This window comes from Pseudonaja textilis, chromosome 1, assembly GCF_049901715.1.
Source record: "Pseudonaja textilis isolate UNSWEBS1 chromosome 1, rPseTex1.2, whole genome shotgun sequence".
NCBI lineage: Eukaryota > Metazoa > Chordata > Lepidosauria > Squamata > Elapidae > Pseudonaja > Pseudonaja textilis.
The window spans coordinates 101605135-101631406 of NC_141990.1; the positions used below are offsets into that span (position 1 = coordinate 101605135).

Here is a 26272-nt window from a genome sequence, read left to right on the forward strand (position 1 = left end):
TTGGCCTGAAAATAAACTGTGATAAAAAAACCGTGATAAAAAAAAGTGATAAAAAATAAATAATTTTTAATAAATAATAAATAATAAAAACATCTCACTAACTTCATTTCCAAATAAATTTAATATGTTAACTATGTTTTCTATGGTTTTGGGGGATGATCAGGTATCGTTACTGTTATTTTATTTTATGTGCGGCCCAAACCAAATTTTCATCTTCTAATGTGGCCCAGGAAAGGTGAAAGGTTGGACACCCCTGCTTTAGCTCTTTTTTCTCCCTTTCAGAGAGAAAACAATCTCACAAAAGATAAAACTCATGTTTTGTTTAAAAAAAAAACCTCAAAATATATATAAACCCAATTTATAATAATATACTCAATGGTCTCTAAGACAGGCTTGCTTTAAACAGTGATCTTGGTAGACTTTCAGGTTATGTCAACTTCTAGGAAAGTATTAAGAAAACTACATCATTAACTCAGTCTGAAAGTACATAGAATGCCCTATTTGAACACAGAATTGAATAAGAGACAATAATGTTTGTAATATATAAAGAGAAAAATTAAATTTAGCATGTAGTAAGAGTGGTTAACAGACATAACTGAATCTTGAAGCAAAGAGAAGGAGCGTTTGATCTGTCTGACTCAACCTGAGTCAGCTGAGAGGCCATGTATGTCAGACTTGAGGACAATTGCTAGGACAGTATCACCAAATATTAATATTATTCTTTATTAGCCTACATCAAAAGAAGTGAAATTTGATACCAGTTAACTAGATCACTCATCTACAGATTTCAACATGCAAAAACTTTACTTAGATTTGAGGCTCAATTAATATAAATGCAAAATTTCAAAAATTTCAAAAATAATTTTGGCTCCCACAGAAACATAAACATACTGGTTTTTTTTTAAGGTTACCTAGCTAGAGTCACCTATTATGATTTGATTTCAGGGCCACATTCCTGTTGATTACAGACCTTGTATGGTCTAGTTCAGTGGTTGCCAGCCAGTGGGCCGGGGACCACTGATGGTCCGCAAGAAAATTTTGGTGGTCTGCAGACAAATATCAACCGCAAAGCAACCCCCAAAGCAATTAATCCAGGCTGCGCAGGAACACAAGGCTATGCCGTCCACAGGGCCCACGGGAACACATCAGAGGTAGTATTGAACCGGTTCGCACCTATTCGGGTGAACTGGTAGCGATTATTTGGTGTGGGTTGCTGAACCGGTGGCAATCCCTGGCTGGCCATGCCTCCAACTCAGTTGCCCGGTCACTCACTTGCCCCGATCACTCTTCTAGCTTTCTGTTCCCCACGTCCTCTTTCCCCCTGGTGGGGGGGAGGAAGAAAGGCATGGATGCTGCAAGTATTGCTTTCCCTGTGTAAGTTAGTGCCTAGGATGAGAGAGAGTGTGGGCTGACAGAGGGGGTGGGGGTGAATTGAGCCTTGGAGCACTTTTGCAATGTAAAAGAAATGCATTTTGAAGCAGGTCCTTTAAAAACTTCTCCAAGGATTCCCCATGGATGCTGCAAGTATCACTTTCCCCTTGTGAGTTAAAGTGCCTGGAGTGAGAAGGAGTGCGGTCTGACAGAGGGGGTGGGAGAATCCACTCCAGCCTTGGAGAAATTTAAAGGAGCTGCTTCAAAATGCATGTCTGTTAAGGTACAAAAGTGCTCCGTGTGTGTGTGTGTGTGTGTGTGTGTGTGTGTGTGTGGGTAGGAGAGAGAGGGAGGGAGGGAGGGAGAGAGAAAGAAAGGATAAAAGGAAGGAAGAAAGAGAAAGAGGGAGGGAGAGAAAGAAAGAAAAAAATAGGAAGAGAGAGAGAGAGAAAACTCAGTGCTATTATTTTTAATTGTTCCATTATTTATCATGTGTTAATATTTTACACTGTCCCTCCACCTAGAGTGATTTTTCTGCCTTTCTTTTTCCCAGGGCTATCACATATTTTTCAGGGTTTACATGCATTCAATGTCAATACCAAATAAGCCACACCCACAGAACCAGTAGCAAAAAAATTTGAATCCCGCCACTGGGACACGTGTCTTGCATGTCTTGCATTGCGAACAACACAGGGTAGTGAGGGGAGAGGGGAAATGGCAGAAATGGCAGAGGGAGGGAACTTGCCCCACTCACCCCATGCGCTTGGCCGGGCCATTGCGCTGCTTCTTTCCGCTTCTTTCTTTTTCTGCTTTTGGCTGCACGAAAGGTAAGCAGCAAAAGTCTTTCTTTCTCTCCCCCAAACTCTACCAGAAATGAGTCTTTGGGACCCTGCAAGGCATCCTGCCCTAAGAGGCTGTGACAGCAAAGATTCATTTCTAACAGAGTTTGGGGGAGAGAAAGAAAGACTTCTGCTGCCTCTGCTCCTTTCCTTGCATGAAGCCAAATCTCCCCGCCCCCCCCAGAACGGAGCTGGAGACAGTATCCTGCGATCCCAAATAAAGAATGATCAATCGGTAGGAATATGGGGTGGGGAATTTTCCTGTAGACTTTTTGGGGGATTTTCCCAAGGTCTCTGGTCTGCAGGATTTAAAATTATGAGATTGGTGGTCCCTAAGGTCCAAAAGGTTGGCGACCCCTGGTCTAGTGGTCTCCCTTTTAATTACTCATCAGACCTTAGTCTTGTTTTACCTTCTATCCTAGTCAACTAGGCTGAAATGAGAGAATATAAGAAATTCTTTAAAATACACTCACCCTAATGGAATAGAATATAAATGGGTTGAATTATGTCTCAGCTAAAAACAAAACAATTTCAGAATTTACACTGAATTGGAAGATTTACTGCGCAATCTTATATTTTGATTAAGTCCCATTAAGTTCGATTTATTTAGACTGATTGATTGATTATATGCCATAATTGACATTGACTCCTAGTGACCATATAGATAGATTTTCTCCATGATAATCTGTCCCTAACCTGGTCTTTCAGGTCTTCTAAAGGTGAACTTCACACATCTTCACTCATCTAAATTTTGTCTAAAGGGAATAGATTTATGAGTGCCATGGTCTGGCTTATATAATGCTGCATGTATGAACATTATTAAATTACTTTCTTGGATTGCAGATTTTTGTGGCTGACACAATAAGAATTAATGTGTCTCTGTGTGAGTATGTCCACGTGTTGAAACGGATATGATACAAAGAAAAATAGATGATGATCATCTAAAAGGAACTGGATTATTTAATTACAACCTTTAGTGAGCTATCAGGTTTGTATGTTGATAGAACTTCTTTTTTAATTGGTGGGAAGGAAATAGCACCTTACTGAATGGTCCCAGAAACGTGATGTGACAGCTTGTCTGGTTTTATTGCTAATATTTCATAGTTATGTATGTATGTCAGCTGTGATTCATAAAAATCAGATGGAGTGTAATTGTTTTCTGTTTTCTTACTGGGGCCTGTTTTATTTGATGCCAAAATGTATGTAGCTAATCTTGAGACGGAGATGTTCATTCTGTGTATGCCAATCTTGTATGAATCTTATTTTTTGTTGTTTGCAATATAATCTTTGCCATTCCATTCTCCTTCATTTTTAACTCAACACTTTTTGGTGTGTTTATGCTTCTAGACCTGTTTTTAGTACATTGAAAGTTGGTTGTTAGAAAGCTAGAATAGTAAGAAGTAGTAACAATTACATGTGGATAAGAAGGAAAGAAAGAAGGCAGATTTTTCAATGAATAAGTAATAGGATTATAACTGGATTCCTAACTAATAGACTTAAGAGCCCAATGACAAAAACATTCAAGGTGGGGTGTTCTATGTAGGTTGCCACAGTTGTGTCGTGCTACACAGGGATCATGACTCCATCTAGGTCAAGGAAGTTGTGGGATGGCTCAAGCATATTACCTAAGAGACAGAGAGACCAAATTATACCTATTTACTTCTTTAAAAGTCGGATAACAGCTAATAGTGATAGAGGATGATATGGGTCCATGCTGAATAGGTGCTACTATAACCCACCTTCAGCACAACCTACTTGCATTCTAATGTTAAAACAAGGCTGTTAGAAAAATCTGGTTCTATGTTTCCAGAATATAGATGAGTCACAGAAGCGTTAAAAGCTTTGTACCGATAACTGTTACTGTTAAATGGGACATATGTGGTGCCAAGGTCTTTATTTGGACTTTCTGCTAACATATGAGTAAACTATTTGGAGAAATGCCAGTAGGGCTGATGTTGAAAAGAAATGATTCTTAAGAGCATAGACTAGGAAATCAACCCTCCCCACCTCTAAACAGCGAAAAAGTCATCAGGAGTCAAGTTTCTCTTCAGTGAAAAACAGAGCAGCTGAGATATGCTTATGTAATACCTAATTAGATACTAAGTAAAATCTTTCTTTGGAAAGATCAAAGAATCTTATATTACAGAACTTTAAGCAACAAGAAATATACAGCCAGTTATTTTTTATTTTAATTTATTCTCTACCCAGCATGGAAATAGCTTTCATAATTATTATGCTGAAAATGTTGTAAGCTGCAACAAGAAAATATGGGTTTTTTTTCCTGTAACTCTAATCTAACTTTCACATTACGCTAAAACCTAAAACAGAGAACCAATTTTGCTGAGTTCTAAAGAAAGAACAAAATAATGGAAGTGTTTTTCGTTCTTCTCCCTCCTTAGCCAGTGAAGCCTCGGTGCTTTCATTTTTAATGAGTCATCTTCCATGGAATAAAGGAGAGGTTTCCTTTATTGGTTAGGTAGCCTTAAACCACAACATATTTTTATAAAAAAGAAAAATCAGGAGAAATCGTACAATAATATAGACGAGGGAAAGTCAAATAAGTCTGGCAACTTCATCACTGTCATAAGTATTAGGGGGCAGACGTGCTGCGCATGAATGATGCCTAACATGAACTATTAGGGGGTGCCCCAACAAATAGATTTTGCGCTGGGATGAGTAGACGTAGGGACAGAATGTCAGGCTTTGTCATGGTAAACAGAACAAAGTCCAAGCCAAAGGATATACCCCCCCCGCCTTGGCCTCTGATGGACATATCTTAAAAATGTGCAACTTTCCTAGATCTTCCCCTAAGTTGGTCTCACCATAACGGATGTTTAATCAACAACTGCTGTAAGGAGAAGAACCTCAATAAGGTTCAGAAAGTAGATATGATCTGGAGAGACCGTCTGTTCCAGAGCAGATTCACACTTCGTTGGAGGGCAAGACTTGCCTAGGGAAGCAGGGGAACCATACCTGCTGCTCGGCCACAACCTCTCTGGCAAACCCCCACCATTTCTTTTCTTTCTCCTTTCTCTGGCATTTGGAGTTCTGATGTCAAAAAAGAGCCAGACTTGAAGGTTTCAGGGGAAGCCCATGTCTGCATCTGTCCTTCCCTAGAACTATTTGTTTGTAGTTTAAATGCCTTATGGATCTAATTCGGGTTCTCTCTTTGTCTTTACGCTAACAGCTCTCAGTTTCAAGAGGATTCCAAAGGGATAACAACAGTGGCAGGATTCAATTTTTTTTTTTTAAACTACCGGTTCTGTGGGCGTGGCTTGGTGGGCATGGCAGGGAAGGATACTGTAAAACTCCATTCCTACTCCACCCCACTAACCTGCTTTCCAGCTCCATTCTCCTATGCAGGGCAACAAAAGAAGACCCAGCCAATCAGTTGGGACTTGGGAGGCAGAGAATAGGTGGGGGCGGGGCCAGTCAGAGGTGGCATTTGCCGGTTCTCTGAACTGCTTAAAATTTCCACAACTGGTTCTCCAGATCTAGTCTGAACCTGCTGAATACCACCTCTGGATAACAAAGATATTTTAGACATGCTCCTATAAATGTATATATATTCTTTTAGAAGAATATGCACACATTATATTCATATTTCTTTCTTCTATAGAATGTTCCATTCTTCTACGGAAGACCCTATGAGGTGATTTGCTGGATTCCCTCAAGGACATTTTAAGCATCAGCTTGGTGTCTGAAGAGCTCCATATCGTATTAGAATAATGGAGCTCTTTTTCTTGTTTTCCTATTGAAATGTTATATAGATTTTGTTATATATATTGAGAAGGAAACATTACAGAGAAAATACGGAAGATAGAATGCTGTTTCATATTAGTTTTATTTATTCTAGTTTTCTTCTGCCCAATAACAGAAAATTTTAAGACACTACAGCAAATTTAGTATGAGATGTCACTTGTTCCTCTGCTTTTTATTGCACAATATGCTTAATTTAGTACATGATCCATTAGCTCAGGATACATATGAAGGATAAATACAATTTAGGAATGCAGTGTTCCAAAATATGAAAATGGGTGTGTAGTTATATAAAAGTTGCATACCATACTTAAGACTTTTTTTTTTAAAAAAAATGACACATCAGATACTGAAACTTAAAAAAAAAAATTAATGACACATCACATACTTTAACATTTACTCATTGAACTGATTGTAATGTAAAACACATGTCCACAAAATCCCAGCATTTTGAATTTAGTAATGTGTTGTAGTAATGTCTTCTCCTCCTCCTCCAAATATTTACATGGATTATCTATTTTCATTTCCACTCTGAGCATTCTATGATATCACTGCAACGTCTTCCCAGCCCAGTCACTGATTTCTGCATCTTAGTCTGTTCCTGTGTGTTGGGAAAAGGCTTGATTCTCATCCAGTACATTGAGTGAGCCATCTCCCTAAGCATCCTGGGTTCATACCAGTTGGAATAAACTTCAACCAATCAGTGAGGCAGTGCCTGAAAGGCCAGAATATTTTTGATGAACGGTTCTAGGAATCTATCTGAAGATAGATTTAATCCAATTCTTAATTGGCCTTCTTCATCTCCCTTCATCTTAAGGGGCGTGCATAAGTGCACAATCGTGCCTACTGGCCCTGTCCTATTGTCCCCATTTATTCGTAGCTATTTACTGTATTCTTACTCATGTTTATACTTATACCTATTGTCTTGTAAGTGATTGACAAATCAAAGAAATAAATAAATAAAATAGATAAGTAAATCTTTCCTCAGCAGCTCCCCAAAATTATTAGACAAGTTTGTGGTGCAGAGAAAACAGATGCAGAGATAGATGGGATTGGGAGGTCCAACTTATCTTCCTGCTGCACCACAGCCTATTAAAAGCACAAAGATCACGAAATACAACCTCCTGCACCAGTGGTGGGATTCAACCGATGTTACTACCATTTTGGTGATTACATTTTGCTACGCAAGTATGTAAAAAAACCTTTAGCAGTGCTGCCCAGACAGCTGAAAAGCGCTACACGCATGTATGCAGCGTTTGGAAAAGCCTTTCTTTTTCCTCCTTTTTCTACCTCAGCTTTGCCATGCAAAGCAGCTGAGGTAGAAAAAGCAGGAAATAAAGGACAGGTAAGAGGCCGGGTGGGCGGATGGGCCAAACAGCAGCAAACACAGAACCGGTTCTGTGTCTGCTGCTCTTCAGAGCTACCAGTTCTATAGAGCTGGGCAGAACCCCACCTCTGTTCTGCATCCAAGGAGAGAGAAGTGGACCCATTCCCCCCAAAACTCCCACTACTTTATATCAACAACAAAAAGTAAAAATAACACCAGCAACTATTGCAATATACAAGTATGCCTTGACTTAAGACCACAATTGAGCCCAATTTTTTGTTGCTAAATGGAACCTTTGTTAAGTGGATTTTGCCCCATTTTACAACCTTTCGTGCCACAGTTGTTAAGTGAATCACTGCAGTGGTTAAGTTAGCAACCCAGTTGTTAAGTGAATCTGGCTTCCCCATTGACTTTGCTTGTCAGAAGGTTGCAAAAGGAGATCACCTTAACCTGGGACACTGTAACCATCATAAACATGAGTCATGCATCCAAATTCTGATCGTTCGGATGCTGCAATGGTTGTAAGTGTGAAAAACAGTCATAAGTCACTTTTTCAATGCCCTTGCAACTTAGAACAGTTACTAAGCGAACTGTTGTAAGTTGAGGACTATCTGTAGTGTTTCTCCAATCCTGATTTGGCAACCACTCAAATAAACACCATGGTTGCTAGACCGAAAATCATTGAGTCTTTGTGGTTGTAATCTAACTGCACTTTCTGGAAACTGGGTTTTAGTTGTTTAAATCTCTCAAGAGTCTAGAGCGACTTTTCAGGAGGGGTATACCATTGCCGCCTTCAATGTAGCATGCAGAGCCCACCCCAAACTGAACCGCCCCTCGGTGCCTTTGTTTTCCAGAGGAGCCAAAAGGTGTGTGAGATAAGCATACATATCACAGGACTCACGCCACAAACACCTGCAAACCAACAAGCCAAATCAATCCCAGGTAATGTGACTGCCTTCCTCACCTCCTCTGATCCCGCCCATGCAGAGTTCAGGAAAAAAGTGAATCTGAGTGATTTTTATCAGCAAAATTCTGCCCCCACACAACTCACAATATCCCAAAATAGATTTATTGGCCTCTTATTCATTAAAAGGGAATGAGTCGCTTTTAAAAAGCTTGCTTGAGCACATTCTCATGATGCAATAAGGGTGGAGAAATAAGTATACCACACTACCCTTATCACCACAGTGTGGGTTCAAACAAAAACCCTTACTGGAGTCTGATTTCCTTTGGTCATCTTGGTAGTTTCTGTTTCCTGAATAAGATTTACAGCATTTACAATCATTTTTAAGATGCCAATGATTAACTTCAAACTAGTTAGTCTTGGCAGAAGAATGTTTTTTCCTACTTTCTTTGTTTTTAAAATAAAATCAGTGGGGAAGGATTCATATCGGCAAAAGCACCAGTACTGAAGATGCCACTTTGATAAATAATTTTTCTTTTTGCATATTTTCATTCTCTGCCAGTTCAAGAAGAGAGCAATCAACAAGCAACGAAGTTACATTTGGAGACAGTACTATGCCGTAGTTTGAGCATTATGTCATCAGCAAGCCATGGTTACAAGTACATTAATAAATTATGAATTTGCATTCATATGTTGCACTAGAACCTAACAACTTGACTGCTCTGTGTCCGAATGTGCTGTGTGAACACATATATTGATTGATTGATGAAGACAGATCTATTAACAATAGCATTTTGATGCTGGCATCTTAACAAGAAGCAGTAAATAAAAAAAGAAACCTTGAAATTGAAAAAAAAATAGCATACTTACTTTAGGACTTTCCAAATACACTTATATCAAAGCTTGTTTATCTTCCATGTATTGCAAGTTGAACTGATAAACTGAATGAAACAGGGGTGTCCAACCTGGCCACTTTAAGATGTGAACCCTTCTCTTACTTTAGGGATCTCCAATCTTGTCATGGCTAGTTGGACAATTCTCTGAGTTGCTGAGAATTGCCCAGCTAGCCATGGCAAGATTAGAGATCCCTGTGTCAGGGTTCTGACAGATGCCCTAATTAAATCAATGAGTCTCAAGCCAAGCTTAAAAAGAAATCCAGTTATTTATTAGGAGCTTCATGCCAGCATGGAGTAGAACCAACTCTGACCTCAGTTAATTCATGCTTTCTCTCTGACCCTGTTTCCCCCTCCTCCCAATATGTGTCATCAGTTGCATTCCCCAACAAAGCAATTTTGCAGGTTGTAAAAGTCCCTCCCTCTGGACACTGTGGGTTCCTGTGGAGACGGTCTTGGCAATTCAGGTGGAATGTGCCTTGTTTTGATTTGAGATACTAGCTCCTTGAGGCAGCAGTGAAGTTCACTCTCTCATCTCCCTTTGCCCATGGCAACTTGAGAGCAGTTCAGAGATGTTTTGCAAGTTGACACCCTGGAGTAAAAGAAAGGTCCTTCACAGTGACACACATCTGATTAATGGGCTGCCTTGGTAGAACTTAGCCATTGGTCAATCAGAACAATTACGGCCTGCATAAGAACTAGAAAGGTTCACATCAGTTACAGGTTCTGTTTACCACACAAGGGTGGATGAAGTAAAAGTGGAGCAGAGGCATCATTGTGGGGATAGAAAAAATGAAGACAGTTGCACAATACCATTGCAGCAGAACGTGGCTGAAGACACGAGGCTAAATACATTTTCAATGTGAAGTTAATGATACCTTGCAGCCTTCCCTGAGCATGGTCAATTAAACTAATATGGCTTACTTTGTCAGAAGGGTGTGCTAAGAAACAGGCTGAACTGGAAGGACCACTCTATTGTACACAAAGGACAAGTTCAAGAGACTAATTAGGTATGAGGTTTGATCTCTCCTTTGGATCAGCTGTGGAGCATGTTTGCTCCCACATTTAATATCAGTGAGGAGATGTCCACTGACATAACCAGTTTTGTGCTCTGTGTTTGCCCACTGGCTCTCTAACTAAAGAAAAACAGGATACCCAAACAAAGATAGTTCAGGCACATAATTTACCATATGGCAAAGCTTTCTATTGCATGGTGCTTGTTCTAATGTTTTAGTGCAAATGTATCTATTTGATGCTACACATTTTCATCTGTGGTGGAATTTTAGAGGAGTAATTTACCCCCAGGTTTTCTGTCTAGGTCAGAGAATGGCCAACTTTGGCAACTTTATGACTTGTGGACTTCAATTCCTAGAACTCCATCTTCCTCTCCCTCTTCATTCTCCCTTCTTTTTCTCCTTCTTCCTCTTCTCCTTATGTTCTTGTACTTCTCCTTTTCTTCTACTCCTCCCCCTCCTTCCCCCATTTGTCTCCCTCTTTTCCCTCTCCTTCTCCTCCTCCTCCCCTTCTTCCCCTTCTCCTTGTTTTCTTCTTCTCCTTTTCTTCTCCTCCCCCTCCCCTCCCTCTGCCTCTTTTCCTCCTCCCCCTCTCCTCCTCCTATTCTTTTCTCATTTTCTTTGCCTTCAACTCATTCTTGATTGGCAGTGACTACCTGCACTAGTCTGTTTTCTTGACAAGACTTTCAGAAGTGGCTTGTCCTTACTTTCTTTTTAGGCTAGAAAGGGACTTAAGCCTAAGGCTGAAGTAGAACTTATAGCGTCTCATTTTCTAGTCTGATGATTTAACCACCATAGTATTCTACACTAAACTGGCTCTTTAGGCAACTAAGTCCATTTCTATAAGTAGCCTATCACTGCTACATCGATTTGCATCTTCATAATTTGTTAAATGTTATATCTCAGCTAATTTTGCTAAAACCCATAGTGCAAACAAATGTTTCCAATCAAGCTATCTCTCATGCTTCTGTTGCTTGGTTCTTTTGGGGAGGTGGGAATCAGAAGATAGATGATAGATATAGATCAGGGGTGTCAAACTTGCGGCCTGCAGGCCGCATGTGTCACGTGCTGGCCCTGCCCTCGCCTGGTTTAGGGGAAAAAAAAGTCCCAATACATCACGTGATGACGTGAGTTTGACACCCCAATATAGATGGTAGATAGATGATAGATAAATAGATGATAGATAATAGAGCTAGATATAGAGTATGTGTATTTATTCATTCATCAGTTCATTTAATGTTATTCCATTCTTCTTACCTAAGAGACCTAGGTAGCTTGCTTTAAAGATTATTTATGTAATGAACAGCTACCGATACCAAAAGTAAATTAGTAGCAAACTATAGGTTTTTAAATAGGAAAAAAAAACCACTGGAAAAATATCCTGCTCTTCTCTCTCTTCCCCCCTTTTATCTATAATCTATCTATCTATGTACCTATGTATATGTATGAATGTATCTCTCTCTCTCTCTCTCTCTCTCTCTCATCTATCAATCTATCTAGTACATTTAAAAATGGGGTGAAAATTTGAATTGTGCCAAGCATTTTCAAGCAATGCAAGCAGAACATTTTCTTCCAAGATTTTCTGAAGGAATTTTCCTCTATTCTTTAGCACTGCAGAAAATGTAACTGACTTTTTGGCTTCAAGATCTGAAACAAGAGCAAAAATGAGTATCTAGTCTAGGACATGTTTATTCCTAAATGACATGAGGTGGGAGGAGCAGTTGGTTTTGAAGATTCCAGTCGCCCAGATTGTGTGGAGAGTTTCTGGCAAGAGATAAGAGATCATATGTTTGACTGGGAAGCACTGTAAGACCAGCTGCAGTTCTGTAGACTAGATAATACATTTTGGGGAGGGAGGTAGAAAAGGGACAATGTCTGGTTTAGCCTAGAGACTATGTGAGACTTGCTATAATTGACATCTGTAAAACTTAAACTTTGCTTTAATATCCATTTTGATTGCTTTTTAAAAGATGCATTAAGAGCTTCAAGGTTTCTAGTAGCAATTATTCATTACTGAACAACATGTGTCATTCTTTTACTTGATTAGGTAGAATGGAGTTGTTATTTGCATTACATCTTAGTACTAAATGCTGATTTAACTTCTTAAAAAGAAATTATACTATTTCTTTCTTTTTTGTTTTGTTTCTGGCTATAAGCAGAAAATATTGTCTTTATCAGAAACTGTTTAACGTTACTTATTCCATTTTCTAAAATTCCATTCCGTGATGTCCAATTTTCAAAGACTGCCTGGCCACTTTTTTTGGCAAGGTTTTTCAGGAGTGGTTTGCCATTGTTTCCTTCCTAGGGCTGGAGAGAGAGAGTGACTGGCCCATGGTCATCCAGCTGGCTTTGTGCCTAAGGCAGGACTAGAACTCACTTTGCCTAGCTTCTAGCCTGACACCTTAACCACTACACCAAACTGCTCTTTCAATTTATTTCATGATTTATATTAAAGGAATTACATTTTGAGGTCTTTTGTACAACAGGGATAGATAGGAGGGACTAGTTTCCCCAGACTTGCTAATGAGGCAAATGGATATGGGTATACTCTCTGGATATAAATGGATATACTCTCTCTGGAATGGAACTGCAATTCCACTTATTCTCAATACTAATCAGACTGGAATTGCAGTTCAGCTCTGCTTCTTTGTTCCGACTTTGGATTGTTGTTCAATTCCATCTTCTGGGTTTCTGGATTCAAAGGTATATGCTCAGGGGTGAGCTGCTGTGGGTTCGCAGGGGTTTGGGAGATCCTCTAGCTAAGCTTCTGCACAGTTTGGAGAAACCCCCAAATCCTACTCCTGGCTGTCCCCACCCACCCCTCCCCTTCCCTCCCAGGAGTCCCCACGTGGCCCATTTTGGAGGCAGGTAAGTGCAGGGTGTGCGCGGAGGCTCAGGAAGGGTGGAAGCTCGGGAAGGCCAGAAACTGGCCTGTTTCCGGCTTCCAGAAAGCCTCCGGAGCCTGGGGAGGCTGTTTTCACCCTCCCGGAGGTTCGAGGAAAGCCTCTGGATCCCAGGGAGGGCAAAAGCTCCTCCCCTGTTGTGGTGCAGGAGGCCGACTAGGCCACGCCCACCCAGCAACCGGGCAGAGAATGCGTTGCTAAAATTTTTGAAGCCCATCCCTGTATATGCTTTGCCTAAGCAGGAGGTCTGGTGAAATGGAGTATCACACGGCACCCACCCCAACCCTTCCATTCCTTTGTAATTGCAATAACCCTTTAGAGATCCAGCGTACCCTGGGAATCTGTAGATACTTGGGGCTGGTGAAATAACCATTCTGATTCCTTCTGAGATTCTGACTTCACGTTTTAAACTTTCATCAGTTATGTTATTGCTTCATGGGGACACGGCAATTCATACCAGGAAAAAAAAAAAAAGCATGGATTTGGAGCTTAATCCAGAGCTGTAGTTCAGCAACCAGTTTTCCGCTCCAGAATAAAAGAGTCAAAGTAATTGCAAGTCAGATATTTGTATGAAAGAACAAACCAGGAGTCAGGGATGTAGGAGAAGCAAAAGATCAACCATAATTTGAGGGAGCTCTTCTATAACCCTGTCTTGATGGGACCGCACACTAACTACTGGCAGGATATGTATGTTTGTGCTGTCCTGACTCTTAGTCCCTTGACTGTCAATTTGAATTAGGTTCTATGGAGGATGCAGCACCACCTGGATTAAAAAAATGCTTTGTTGAAGCCCTAAACTAGAATCATCCATTTTCGAGAAGAATAATTTCCACCAGGACTAGACTGCTTTCTGCCTTCCACAGGAGCTGACACCACTTCTGGCCCTATTATTTCAAAATTCCTGCAGAATGTTTTAGCTATCCAGTGTCATCTGTGCCCATTAACATAACAAGTTCTCTGCTAGTTCCAAAGCTGTGTTCCTTTCTTGGATGACCTTATTCCTTTTTTGTCCCTGCTGCTTCTTAAAGCAGAGAATGTGGTTGAAGGTAAGGTCTGTTTAAGAAAAGAAAAATAACATATCTCCATTCGGAGCTATTTTTAGTCTTGGGTTAGCAACTGTCGTTTAGGAGAAGGAAAGACTGGAGTATGTTTTAAGCCAAGGGTTGAAGTCTGGGCCAATAAATACTAGAAAATAATGCCAAGTTTCCACCTTTCCCATTTCACACAGAATCAATTCTAGCCTAAACTAGATCTTTAAATTATACTGGATATGTTTTATAAGTCAGTAAAAGAAAATGTCACATTATTTCCAACAATAAAAACAATTCAAACAAATAGCTCTCCAGGATATAAAAGCTAGCCTAGCAGGGAGATGATTCATTCCTTGAAGTTTGAGGTTTCTTAGCTTCTTGCATGGGTTTGATTTCCCATTTATAGTATATCTCTATAACTGAAATTGATGGCTTTCTGTTTAGAGCTTTCCAGTTTTTCTGAAATCATGATATGTGGGACTAAGCAACAGTTTGGCCTACAAGCCCCAATGAGTCCTATTGCCTACAAACTTCTCATTGTCTAAAACAATATCAGAAGTAATAATGAAGGAAACACACCTTGGGTGAGGCATCGGAAATACACGGATCTCCATCCAACATCTAGCTAATGGAGTCCCACTCAAGCAGCAATGAGACTGCCCCTTGGTCTCCCATCCTGTGGAGCCCCACATGTACTCTTGAATGATCTTGAACAAATATAGCAGCTTTACAGGCTAAAGGAAGGAAGGCATCAATTCTTCGTTTTGAAGAAACTGTTGACTGGCATTTTGCAATTAGAAGCAAAAAAAAAAAGGGGGGGGGAGCCAGGAAAATGATAGTTAAGAAGTTGTACTTCTCTACAAACTTTCTGAGTTGTTGGATGAGAAATCTTAGAATAAGCATCCTATCTTTATTCTTCCATAAAGGAAGGAAGGAGTATCTGACAAACCAATCTATCTTTGGATTATTTAATATTTGTGAAAAGTACGTTTTGCCTGATGGGTCCATTATGGAATCATCCCATTATTACTTTGTTGTAGTAAATCAATGGTGGCTTGTCCTCCTTAAAGGTAAATAACAATGAAACCTGCTGGTAGGAGGATTAACAATATCTTGCACCCACAAAGACAGCATGTATTCATTTAGTGAGAGAGATTAGAATAACAGCTTTGCAGTTCTTCTTTAAGATCATGCAAGAGCTCTCCAGATGACTCCTTTGCTCAGAGTATTTTCAACTCTCCTAACCACCTAGAATTTCACCTTCCAGCTTTATCTTATTTAAAAAATGTAGCCGTTTCAAATATGCAGATGATTTAGAAAACAACACTCTCTTAACCAGGCCAAACCCAATGCAACATTTGCAGAATTTCTCCAATGTAATCTGAAAACTAACTTGGCAAGTGTGTGAAAAAGATGGTAGATTTTGTGATAAGCCTGTCCTGTGTCTCATGTTTATTACTGTACATCATTGAATTGTGCTGTACTCCAGCCATGGATCCTATACTTTGTACCTGAATTAATAAGAATTGCATTCTTATTGGTGTAAGCTTTGTTGTTATGCAGTTCCTTTTATTTTGCATCAGTTGCTCCTTAGAAACAAGTGTCCAAAGTAAATTATGAAGCATAATCTTCATGGGGCCTATAATAAAACTGTGTTAAGGATGTGGTTTGGGGGGGGGGGGAAAGGTTATTCTTGACTTCTGGTGACTGCCTGGACAAGTCCTTGCAATTTTTGGCAACAATTTTCAGAAGTGGTTTGCCACTGCCTCCTTCCTAGGCCTGAGAGTGAATGGCCTAAGGTAACTCAGCTCGCTTTGTGCCCAAGACAGGCCATGAACTCAGTCTCCTGGTTTCTGGCTTGGTGCCTTAACCACTACACCAAACTGCTTCTCTATCAAAGGTAAACGTCAGGGGTGGGATTCAAATTTTTTAACAACTGGTTCTGTGGGCATGGCTTAGTTTGTGGGCATGGCTTGGTGGTCATGTGACTGGCTGGGTGTGGCCAACTCAATATCCTATCGAGGCATGCATCTCCTTACCTCCCCTCTCATGACTGTGGGGATGCTGCAACAGTCGTAAGTGTGAAAAACGGTCATAAGTCACTTTTTTCAGTGCCATTGTAACTTTGAATGGTCACTCCACAGAAGCAAAGTACCAGCAAAGGAGGGGAAAAATACTCCAGAGACGTTCCTGAGACAGGAAGTCTAGTCCTGCCAAGAATGTAATAAGGGTTAATGGAGAGGCAGTTTCTGTAAGCAACACCAGAATGTTTCCTTTCTGCCTTCCTTACAGGATTAGGCCAGTAATTTCTTCTAACAACCGGTTCTCTGAACTGCTTAGAATGTTAACAACCGGTTCTAGTGAATAGGTGCGAACTGGTAGAATCCCACCCCTGGTAAACGTGTTCTCATTTTCTTGGAAGCTGTTTCTAATTGTAGCCCTACTGGATGCCAAAGATTGTTGGCTCTTTTTGTGAACTTCCAGCTCATCTGGAGCTCTAATTTGCATAAGCGCTATCAGGGTGATGTGATGAACAATACATCTCCTCATGAATGGCAGAGTTTCTTCCTAAATTTCTGCTGTTGTATCATTTGAGAAACATGGTAGACTGAAGAGAGAGATGAAGGTGATGGATCTCCTTTTTGTTCTTGGTAGAAATGAAAAAGATTGCCTGCAGCTGCTCGGTTTGAGTGGTACTCCAGAGAAGACCACAGAGCATCCTGGCCTTTTCCACATCAACCCTTCCTGCCAAAACAGTTGCACAGGTGAAACACGAGTGTGTGTATCTAAAATCAGTCGAGTCTGCAACAATAAAGGTCCTTTATTTTTTTAAAGAATGGCACAACTTTTGCTATGAAATGAAACCTGGATTTGGGTTGAAGCAGTTAATATTTGTGTTGTGCATTCCTAACTCTGTCTATTCATCTTGATCCATTAATCTACTTGATTTGTTTGAACTTCAGTGCAGAATTTTATCAGGATAGTGCAGTTTGATGAGCAAACAGGTGATACTGGGCCTTGCTTTTTGACATTTGTATATTTTACGAAATCTCAAAATTCCAAATGACTTTCAGGCTTTAATTCTTCCTTCCATGCTGCTGTTTTTCCTTGCACATAAAGGGAAGTAAATTTGTGCAGTAAAACATGACCTGCCTTTTTTTACAGGTCCCATCTGGTGAATCTAAACCAGACCTCTAAATAGGTATAAAAAAAGAAGAGCCTTTTCTAGCCATGCTGTGGCACAACACCTTCAGAAAGGCCAATTTACAGGAAGTCAATTTAGAATAAGAGATTTCTATTGAAAAAGATCATTGTGAATGTTAAGTGTTTTTGGCCCGGACGGAGTAAATGAAAGTTGAAACTAAAGTAACACTGCTTACATTTAAAAAGAAGAAGCAGCCATCATTGGTAAAGCATGGAACGTTTTATATTTAATTTACATTTTGACATTTTTGCACATAAATAACAATGTAAACCAGTACGTAAACATAAGATATTTTGTTGTAGCAAAGTAAAAAGCCTGTTAACTTTGGTCAGAACCTACTCTTAGGAGGGAGGGGAAACACTGATTGTTGCTACATTCAAAGTTTTTAAACAGGGGAGACAATTAGACAAAGAAGCAGTTTTAAAGCTGACGCATATAAATCTTTGTAAAATTCGTATCAAATACAAGAAAGCACTATAGGCAATTAATAAAAGCATGTGTGTGTCCAGTGATCGGAGTAGTGGTACTTTGGTTTATCCAATAGTTAATGGCTATGTTTAGGAAACAATGCTACATTTGAATTATATTTGTATCACAATTTGTGGGAACAGAAATGTTATGAACTGCAACTCTTCCTTCAAAAGGCATATATAAAGTTTTTCTTGGGCTACCTATAGATCATAGATATGTTTGGTGCTTTATATAAGAAGGCATTAGAATAATGTCATATTTGTAACAGCCTAATTCCTTAAGATTATTATGAGAAATAAAGATATACATACTGCAAGAAAAGTAACGCTGCCCTTTTTACTGGTGATCAGGTCACCTTTTAAGACGTAGGAAAAGGGACAGATCTTCCAGAACACTTTAAACAACTCATTCTTCTTAATGTTTCGATCCATATAGCATTCAAAAATGAGTAATAATGGGACCTGTTTAACCTTTAGCAAGCATGTTTAGATTTTTTTTTTCATCTCCCAAGGCAGACGTTTGCAGTGATAATATGAGGAGATGTAAGAGTAAGCCAGTTATTCTTCAGAGAATACTTTGGAGAATTTAAAAAGTACTATGTGGATAAATCTCTTGAAGCAAATAAAAATGTACACAATCATGCCTCATGATGAATAAGATTTATAGTATTATGGCTTTGATGTTAAGAATTTACCCTTTGTGATAGTGAAACAAGCTATTTAAATCAATATTTTATTATAAGGTTTGGCTCACAAAAGTATGTGCTTGCGTGCACACATAATGGTTTAAGAAATTATAAATACAACTATGTTCTATGCCCTATATCATGATATGTTATCTTTGGGTTCAGCAAAACAAAAAGATTTAGAATGTGCATTCCATCTTCTCTACATGTTTTGGTTTGTTTTCTAGATTAGCAAAGCATTAAGACAGATAGCATTTTCTGCATCACTGGACACACTCGATGAGGTAACTGTTGTTCAGCAACTTTGCAATGCCCTTTTATTTTTTCATTAAATTAACCACAAAATATGCTAATACAAATACTGAGAGAAAACTTGACTCATATGATACAGGGAGGAGAAAAAAACTACCTAGTTAGGTATGCCAAGAAGAGAGTTTACCACCCAATTTCTATCCAAGAAAGGGGATGGAGAATGAAGGGATTAGGGAAAGTTGTCCTATTTTTCCCAGAATCTCAATGGGAGCTTTGGGGTATAGCCGGCCAACACCTCTGCAATACCCCTCTTTGCAGAGAGAATCTTTGGAATATCCTAAGTTTTCTACTTACATAAACAATATGCAAGAGAAAGAAAATGTTCTTTTCTAAGAGTACTGCTCACAACCACGAGGTAAAACTAAGGGCTTTGAGGTGAGGACTGTGTTTGATGCATTCTGGCTAATATTTTACCTTTTCACTCATTCTAGACATATCAGTTTTTCCCTTCTGCTGTATATATATTTCTATAAACAATTCTATGTGTTTATCTAGTTTGTTCAGTTATACAGCACTATTACAACCAAATGACTATTAAGGATTTACCTTTGGCAAAACAAAACAATCATGTCTGAAATAGGCATGTTAAAACATTTTCACCCTTGCATCCTAGTCAATCATGGGTTTTGCTATTATTTTGCAGTTATTAAACAGATGTATAGGAATCAACTCTATGGAGAACAGCCACAGGACAAATACAAAAATGAAAAGCACACATATTCCATTTACAATGAATGTTCTTGTCATTGTAAATATCCTAGCTATTGCTTTTTGAATGGTAAATTGCATAATAAATTATGAGTACTATTATTACAAAAAGATTGTGGATATTAGGCAGTCTTTTTGGGAAGCAGGAGAGGCAATGAACAGTCTTGGCCTCTTTTTATGCCCTGAGAATGCAACATGGAAATTCCTTCTTTCAACTGGAGAAGCTACTGTAAGCTGAGGTTGTTTTGCAGCGTTGATACAATACACTGTACAAGCAATTGCTACAGGCACCCTGACTTGCCAGGTCATAAATTAAAATACAAACAAACATCACTCCTTTGCCACACATACTAAATCACACACATATACTCTCTCACACAATGCACACGTACATCCCACAGCACTTAAGGGTCCATTGGTTCATCTGTCTCTTGCTTGACCTTGATAGGTACCTGAGGTAGTGGATGAGCATGAGGCAACTTCACAACTGATACATCTGAGGCTTCGTAAAGGTTACACCCAGAGGAGACCAGCCCGTTCCCCAGGTTTCGCTGTAATGATGCTTTAAGCGTGGCTCCTTCTATCTCACTTCTAAGCATAGCGAGTATTTCTTTCCCTACCACCGATGCTACATCAACAGTGTCCTCAACTTCATCCAACCTGTCCGCATTGTCACTAATGTCAAATTTCTCAATCTCTTCATTGATCCGGTTAAGGTCCTCTGTAGAAAGGTTGTGAGCAGGAATTATAGGGCAGTTTCCCTTCAGGTGGACCTTGAGGCTACAAAGGTGGATGTAACTTTTATGACAGTGGATACACTTGTGTGGACGCTCTCTGGTGTGGAGTCGTTTGTGTAGCTTTAGGTGCACAAACTGGGTGAATTTAGCAGTGCACAGCTTACACTGATAAGGTTTTTCTCCTGAATGCAGCCGCAGATGGGTCTTCAGGTTGCTTGTGCTACTGAATCGTTTATGGCAGACCTAAAATTGGGAGGAAGTAAATTGGAGTTATGTCTACTTTAACATAAAAGCATAAACAAATAAACTCCAACCTCTCGAACCCCACATTTTCCTATCTAGGATGAATCTTGTGTAATCACCTTTGCAAAACCATGTCTCCATTCTTCTAGCAAGGACCTGCTGCCTCCAAAGCATGAAACCAGAACCAATATATACTTGATTTGAAACTGGTGCAAAAGAAATCCTGACTATTTTTTAGAAGTGAAAAGCAGTTTCCCTTTTTCACTGGGCTGGATGGGTAGAACAGGCTGATATCAAATAATGTTTTGGTTGTGTTTTCAGTGGATCCAACTCAGGGTTGGATGGGAGGCTACCAGCACATTGCAGTGTTTTAAGCTAGATTAGGAAGTTGAGAAAAGAAAATATTTCTGTACTATTGCAAAGCAAATCTGCACTGCCCCGCTCTCAAGTCATATATACATTCATCAAGTAGCCAACAGTCTAATGTGACTCAAGGATATCTTTACTTTGATTACATCTTTTGCTAAAGTCATTCCTTGCAAACTCTACACACCTGACACTCATGAGGCTTCTCTCCTGTGTGTACCAGATAGTGCTTCTGGAGGTGAGCCAACTGAGTGAATCCTTTATTGCAAGTAGTACATTTGAATGGTCTTTCTCCACTATGTACTCGAAGATGAACCTTTCAAGAAACAGAATGCTTAGTGAAGTCTCAAGAAACCATTAACACGTTCAGAATGATTTTCTTATTGAATTAATATTATTGTTTAGCTATTACATTTTCTATAAGCATTATTTATGAAAAGGAAAGAAAATAGAAACAGTTTTGTACATTGCTATTTAAATACTGCTGCTACCCAAGATCTACAACTTAGCAATATTTTAATATGTACTTAGCAATATTTAAAGAGAGAAAACCACTTGTGGAAATTACTAATGTGACAGAAGCTTCAGAAATCAAGGAATTAATCTCTTATCTATATACTATTTTGACAGGGTTGATCCATGGCTGAATTGTTCCTTTCCAGATTGACATTAAATATTGTTGGGTAAGAAAAGAATATGACAATGATGGCTAAGAACTTATTGCCTCAAATATTATAAAGAAAAAAAAATGACTGGACTTCAGAGATCAGGAATTATATATCTGTTGAGAAATTCAGATATCACCTCAGTGCAACTAAACTCTAGGCCAGGGGTCTTCAAACTTGACAGCTTTAAGACTTGTGGACTTCAACTCTCAGAATTCCTCCTTTAGTCATGTTAGCTCAGGAATTCTGGGAGTTGAAGTCCACAAGTCTTACACTTGCCAAGTTTGAAGAATCTTGCTTTAGGCAAATGAGTGGCAGCCCAGCATTTGATGAAATGTCAGCTTCCTCCTGCAATGACTCCTAGTACAATTCATTCTCCTTTTTAGTCTTTCTTAGACTTTTCTTATTAGGTGCCACTACTTTTTATATGGCTCATCATCATCTCTCCCCACATCCAATACTTTATATATTAGATGCACTCACTTTCTTAGTTCAGTTATCAAAACTTCACAGAGCAGGAATCCCTCAGAACTAAAGTGACCAAGTCAAATCCACTTTGCTTTATGGTCACTTTAATGAATCAATTAAGAAATGATTACTGCACAACTGCTAATCTTTAAAATGAATTTCAAATATTTAAAAATGTAAAACCACAGGCATAAATTTAATATCAGCATGTATGTATGGACTAATATTTTTTTTGGGGGGGGGGGAATACTCTTTAGCATATCAATTTCTTTTTGGCTTTCCCAAAAAGTCATTTTTGAGGAAATGGTAGTCAGAGAAATCTGCCTAGCCATTATGTCTCTCTTTAAAAGCTTACCTTCAGATTGGAGAGCTGGCCAAAGGTTTTGGAGCAGACATTGCATTCATACTTTATTTTGCCATTCTGCTTTTTCAAGGGATAGGGAAGTGTTTTATAACCAGTCATATTCCTCTTGTTCTTGATGAGATTTATGGCTTCTTCACTGCTAGTGGCAGCTAATACTGCCGAGGTAGATTTTGCTTGCATGATGTGTTCAGAAGTGGCTGCAGTGCCTGCAGTGGGCGACCCACTTGTGGGGCTACATGGCTTGTCTTTCATGCTGGCAGCAGCTCCTGTGATGGAGAAGGCACTGTTGTGTGCAGGAATCAGAAGGTCCCTTGGATGATCCGGCTGCAAGAAGTGACGACTCCCATCTGATGGCAAGGAACTTGGAAGGGTAGATGAGTTCAGGATATGAGGGGAAAGGTTTCCACCGCTGAAGAAGCTGCTGTACAAAGGATACATCCTTGGGAAGAGATTGAAATTGTTGATGCTCATGCCATATGGTGGTAATAGGAATTTGGGGTAGGGAAAGGTTTGTGAAAGATGGCTTGAGGGGGCATATCCAGAATATGACCCTAATCCTTCTGTGTTATACAGTCCATTCAAGTAAGGATAAGGCTCCCTGTGCTCTTGAGTCACAGAAGCTAAGGGGGAAATTGTAACTCCTGGACTGCTGTGAGGGCTTGAACTTTTTAAACTTTGGTCTGGGCTACTTCTTGCTGAAGGACTTGGGGTAGTAGAAGGCTGGATAGGTGAGTGAGCAAGGTAATTAGGCCTATCAATCCCATAAGCCAGGGAAACCTTCAGGTAATCTTCTGGCATGTGAGGTCGGATGGGATAGACAGCTCGAGGATAGAAAGGCCTCCTTTCAGGACTACAATTTTTCCTTAAGACCTCTAAGTCTTTTTCTTGGGTATGTGGAATAACATGGCTACAGCACAAATCCCTTGCTCTAGGATGATTGGAGTCAGTTTTTAGGATTTCCTTCACACTATGTTCTCTTCTCGGAAGATTTTTCTGAAAAAGTTCATCTTTGTCACAGGTTTGTTGCTTTGGCCTATTGTGGCTTTGGGCTGAAATACAAGAACAAAACATAAGCAATGAGTGTGGGGTGTCTGGTCTGAACTTGCTTATTTTCTTGCAATGAGTATTTCAAGACATTTGCAGGCATTTGATGGATTCATTTTGCAGTCTTATCAAAGTGAGGACAGATAACCCTTGTCAACCGTACATTTTTTGAAAACACTTTGAGCATTAACTTCTATCTTAAAAAAAGAATTAGTCTTGGGCTTTTGAAAATGAATATTGCTGGGTTCAGTTCAAAGAAATAAAACCACTAACTACTCATATTAAATTGTAGAAAATCTGTCAGTACTTTCCTATTACATTTGTTCTCAGCTCACACCATCTTTCTTGAATATGGGGCTTAAATGCTTTAGTAAAGAAATCCTGTATCCTTTAAAAATGATTCAAATAACATTTAAAAGCAAATTTTCAAAAATTCTTTTGAAAACAGCATGAGCCTCTGATTCTACATAGCTTCATTCTAATTTTTGATCATCATTCAGACAGTCCAATTGCATGTCAAAACGTAGGAAGGAAGCATTTTTCTCTGTCCCAATATTATAACTTTCAGGAAATGGCATGAAAGTTCTTTCTACAAAGGAAACCTTTTCTTTTGGAACTAATTATGTACCATCAAGTCAGGGTTGATTTTTACCAATTGCATCAATAATTTTTCTGCGTGATTTTGAGTGGGGATATTATAATTTTTTGGCAATGTGCTACTCTCCTAGAGGTCCTGAAGCTTTTTCAGCATCCCAGTTACAACACTTGATTATAAAAGGAACATAATTTTCAATAAATTCATCAAAAGAAAATAGCAATTCTCTTTTGTCTCTCTAGTTAGGGTTTGCACAGCAAGACAAGAATCCTACTTTTAACATCCCTCTATTTTAACTGTGGCTTCAGAAGATATGAGTACACACATGTTGTGTCAGGTAGCTACATCATTTTTTCCTACCACACATATATTGCTGAAACACTGAGAGATGTGATGACTGGCCCCAGCTCTCTGAAGTGTTTCTGTGGTGTATATGTGGTGAGAAAAGAAGACATGTAGGCCTCTTCATATTCACCATTTTTTAAATACACACCTGCTTTTGCTATGATGTGTGAAGTGGTTTCTAGTTTTAAGCTTTAAGAAAAGACACACCGAGGGTGTGATATTGTAATTAAAACTAAAAATAAAAGCCTTTTCAATTAGCACAAATTTTTCCCAAACTTTATTAAAAATTCAAAAAGGTATAAAGTACAAAGTAGCAAAGAAAAGAAAGGGTTAGGAAAGGAGCAAGAAAAAAGCAAGTTTGGGAGTTGCAAACAAAAGGGGAAAACCTATTTAAAAAGTTAATTTATTTGATACAGATAAAAATCTAAAAATCAATTATCCTTTCAATAGAGTAAACCATAACAAAAGGTACTTTTGTCATCATAGACAAATCTAATCATCAAAGCCCACGGTTAAAATTTCAATTCTTTCAGTTTCAAACAAAATATTCAAGAATGGGTTCCAAGTAGAAACTCTTTTCTTTAATCAAAGTAGTCAACTTCGCTATCTCTGCCAACTCTACATTAATTTCATAATCCATTCTTCCCTTGTAGCTGGCTAAATGTGAGTTCTTCCATCTTTGGGCATACATAAGTCTTGCTGCTATGGCCACAGATAAAAACAAAGTTCCATTAAAAAAATGTTTCTCCATCAAACCCAGGAGAAACACGCCTAGCTTCAATAGTACATTCAAATTAAGAATTCTCTGAATGTCTTTGGATCCAAAATAGATGTTTCATTTATACATCTTCTGGTTTTTGTTACAAAGGTTGTTTTCCTTAGAAGTGTCTCAACACAGGAAGTGGTATGGTGTTTTATTATGGAAGAACCTGTACCACTGCATTGTGTCTTACAACGATATATAAGGGAGTATTTTTATTTATTTATTTATTTTCTCACCTTTTATATAAGAGCTCAAAGTATCATATAGGCTCCTTCCTCCTATTTTTTCCCCTCAAACAGCAATGCTGTGAGCTATGTTAGGCTGGAAGAGAAAGTGACATGCCCGAAGTCTTCTAGTGACCTTCCACGGCTGAGGATAGAGAAGAATCTGAGTCTCTTTATTCCTAGCTTATTACCTCAACTACTTTACCATGCTGATTGTTGGAAATGAAACTGAAGAAACCTACTCAATGATTGGCATCCCTTTTCTGTTGTCCTTTACATAATCCCTAAGGCTGCTATACTGGACTCATGTAAGTCTCCCTGGGCAGCTACTTATACATGGTAGCTTTCTATAACTGCTGAAGAAGAAATTTAGGGTTCTTTTTTTATCTTGAATGTTTAATTATAGACTGTTTTTGAATGTATCACACATAAGAATTCTAAAGGAATGTGCTATATTTTCCAGTTCTGTAAGGATTTGGGATTGGCTGCCAGGCATGTATTTCTTGGCATATGCAGCTAACTTCTTAGTAGTTTGTAAACTAGCTTCTACCTCTTCTGAACTTGAATTCTCCTATCCATTGGCCATGTTGGTAGAGGCTGGCAGGAAACTGGAATTCCTAATATCTTCAAGTCATGAAGCTTCCCTTTCTGCATTAGTCCGTTTCCCTAGAGCAGGGGTATCAAACTTGCAGTGTGTGGGCCAGATGCATCATGTGCCGGCCCCGCCTCCACCCAGTTTAGCGAAGTGGGAGAAAAAGTCCTGATATGTCATGTGACGCCACAGTGATGCCACAAATTTGACACCTTTGCCCAGAGGCTCCCTTTTTTCATAGTTTCTTTCAATTGATTGGTTCTTCATTCAAAACAAAAAACTAGGAGTGACCAAATACATGGGAGAAAATAAAATAAAATAGAGAATAACTAAAGATTACTTTATTCTACTCTTTTATTATTTTTGTAAATCCAGTATTCATGGCAAAGGAAAAGATAATGTTATTGGATAAATCATAGGAAACTGAGGAAAATATTACAGACTT

At 39.0% G+C, this 26272-nt stretch overlaps 1 protein-coding gene across 3 annotated transcripts in view; it reads right to left on the reverse strand.

Annotated features, from left to right (window-relative positions):
* Positions 1–17445: 17445 nt before the first annotated feature.
* PRDM1 (PR/SET domain 1) overlaps positions 17446–26272 on the reverse strand; it is a 106420-nt gene continuing 97593 nt past the window's right edge. For all 3 annotated transcript variants that reach the window (XM_087913615.1, XM_026726666.2, XM_087913610.1), the window contains 3 exons: positions 22256–23313; positions 20955–21083; positions 17446–20401 (listed from right to left, as the gene is read on the reverse strand). In XM_087913615.1, the coding sequence (XP_087769741.1) occupies positions 19826–20401; positions 20955–21083; positions 22256–23313 (1763 nt within the window). In that variant the 3' untranslated portion in view covers positions 17446–19825. The remainder of the gene's footprint in view (positions 20402–20954; positions 21084–22255; positions 23314–26272) is intronic.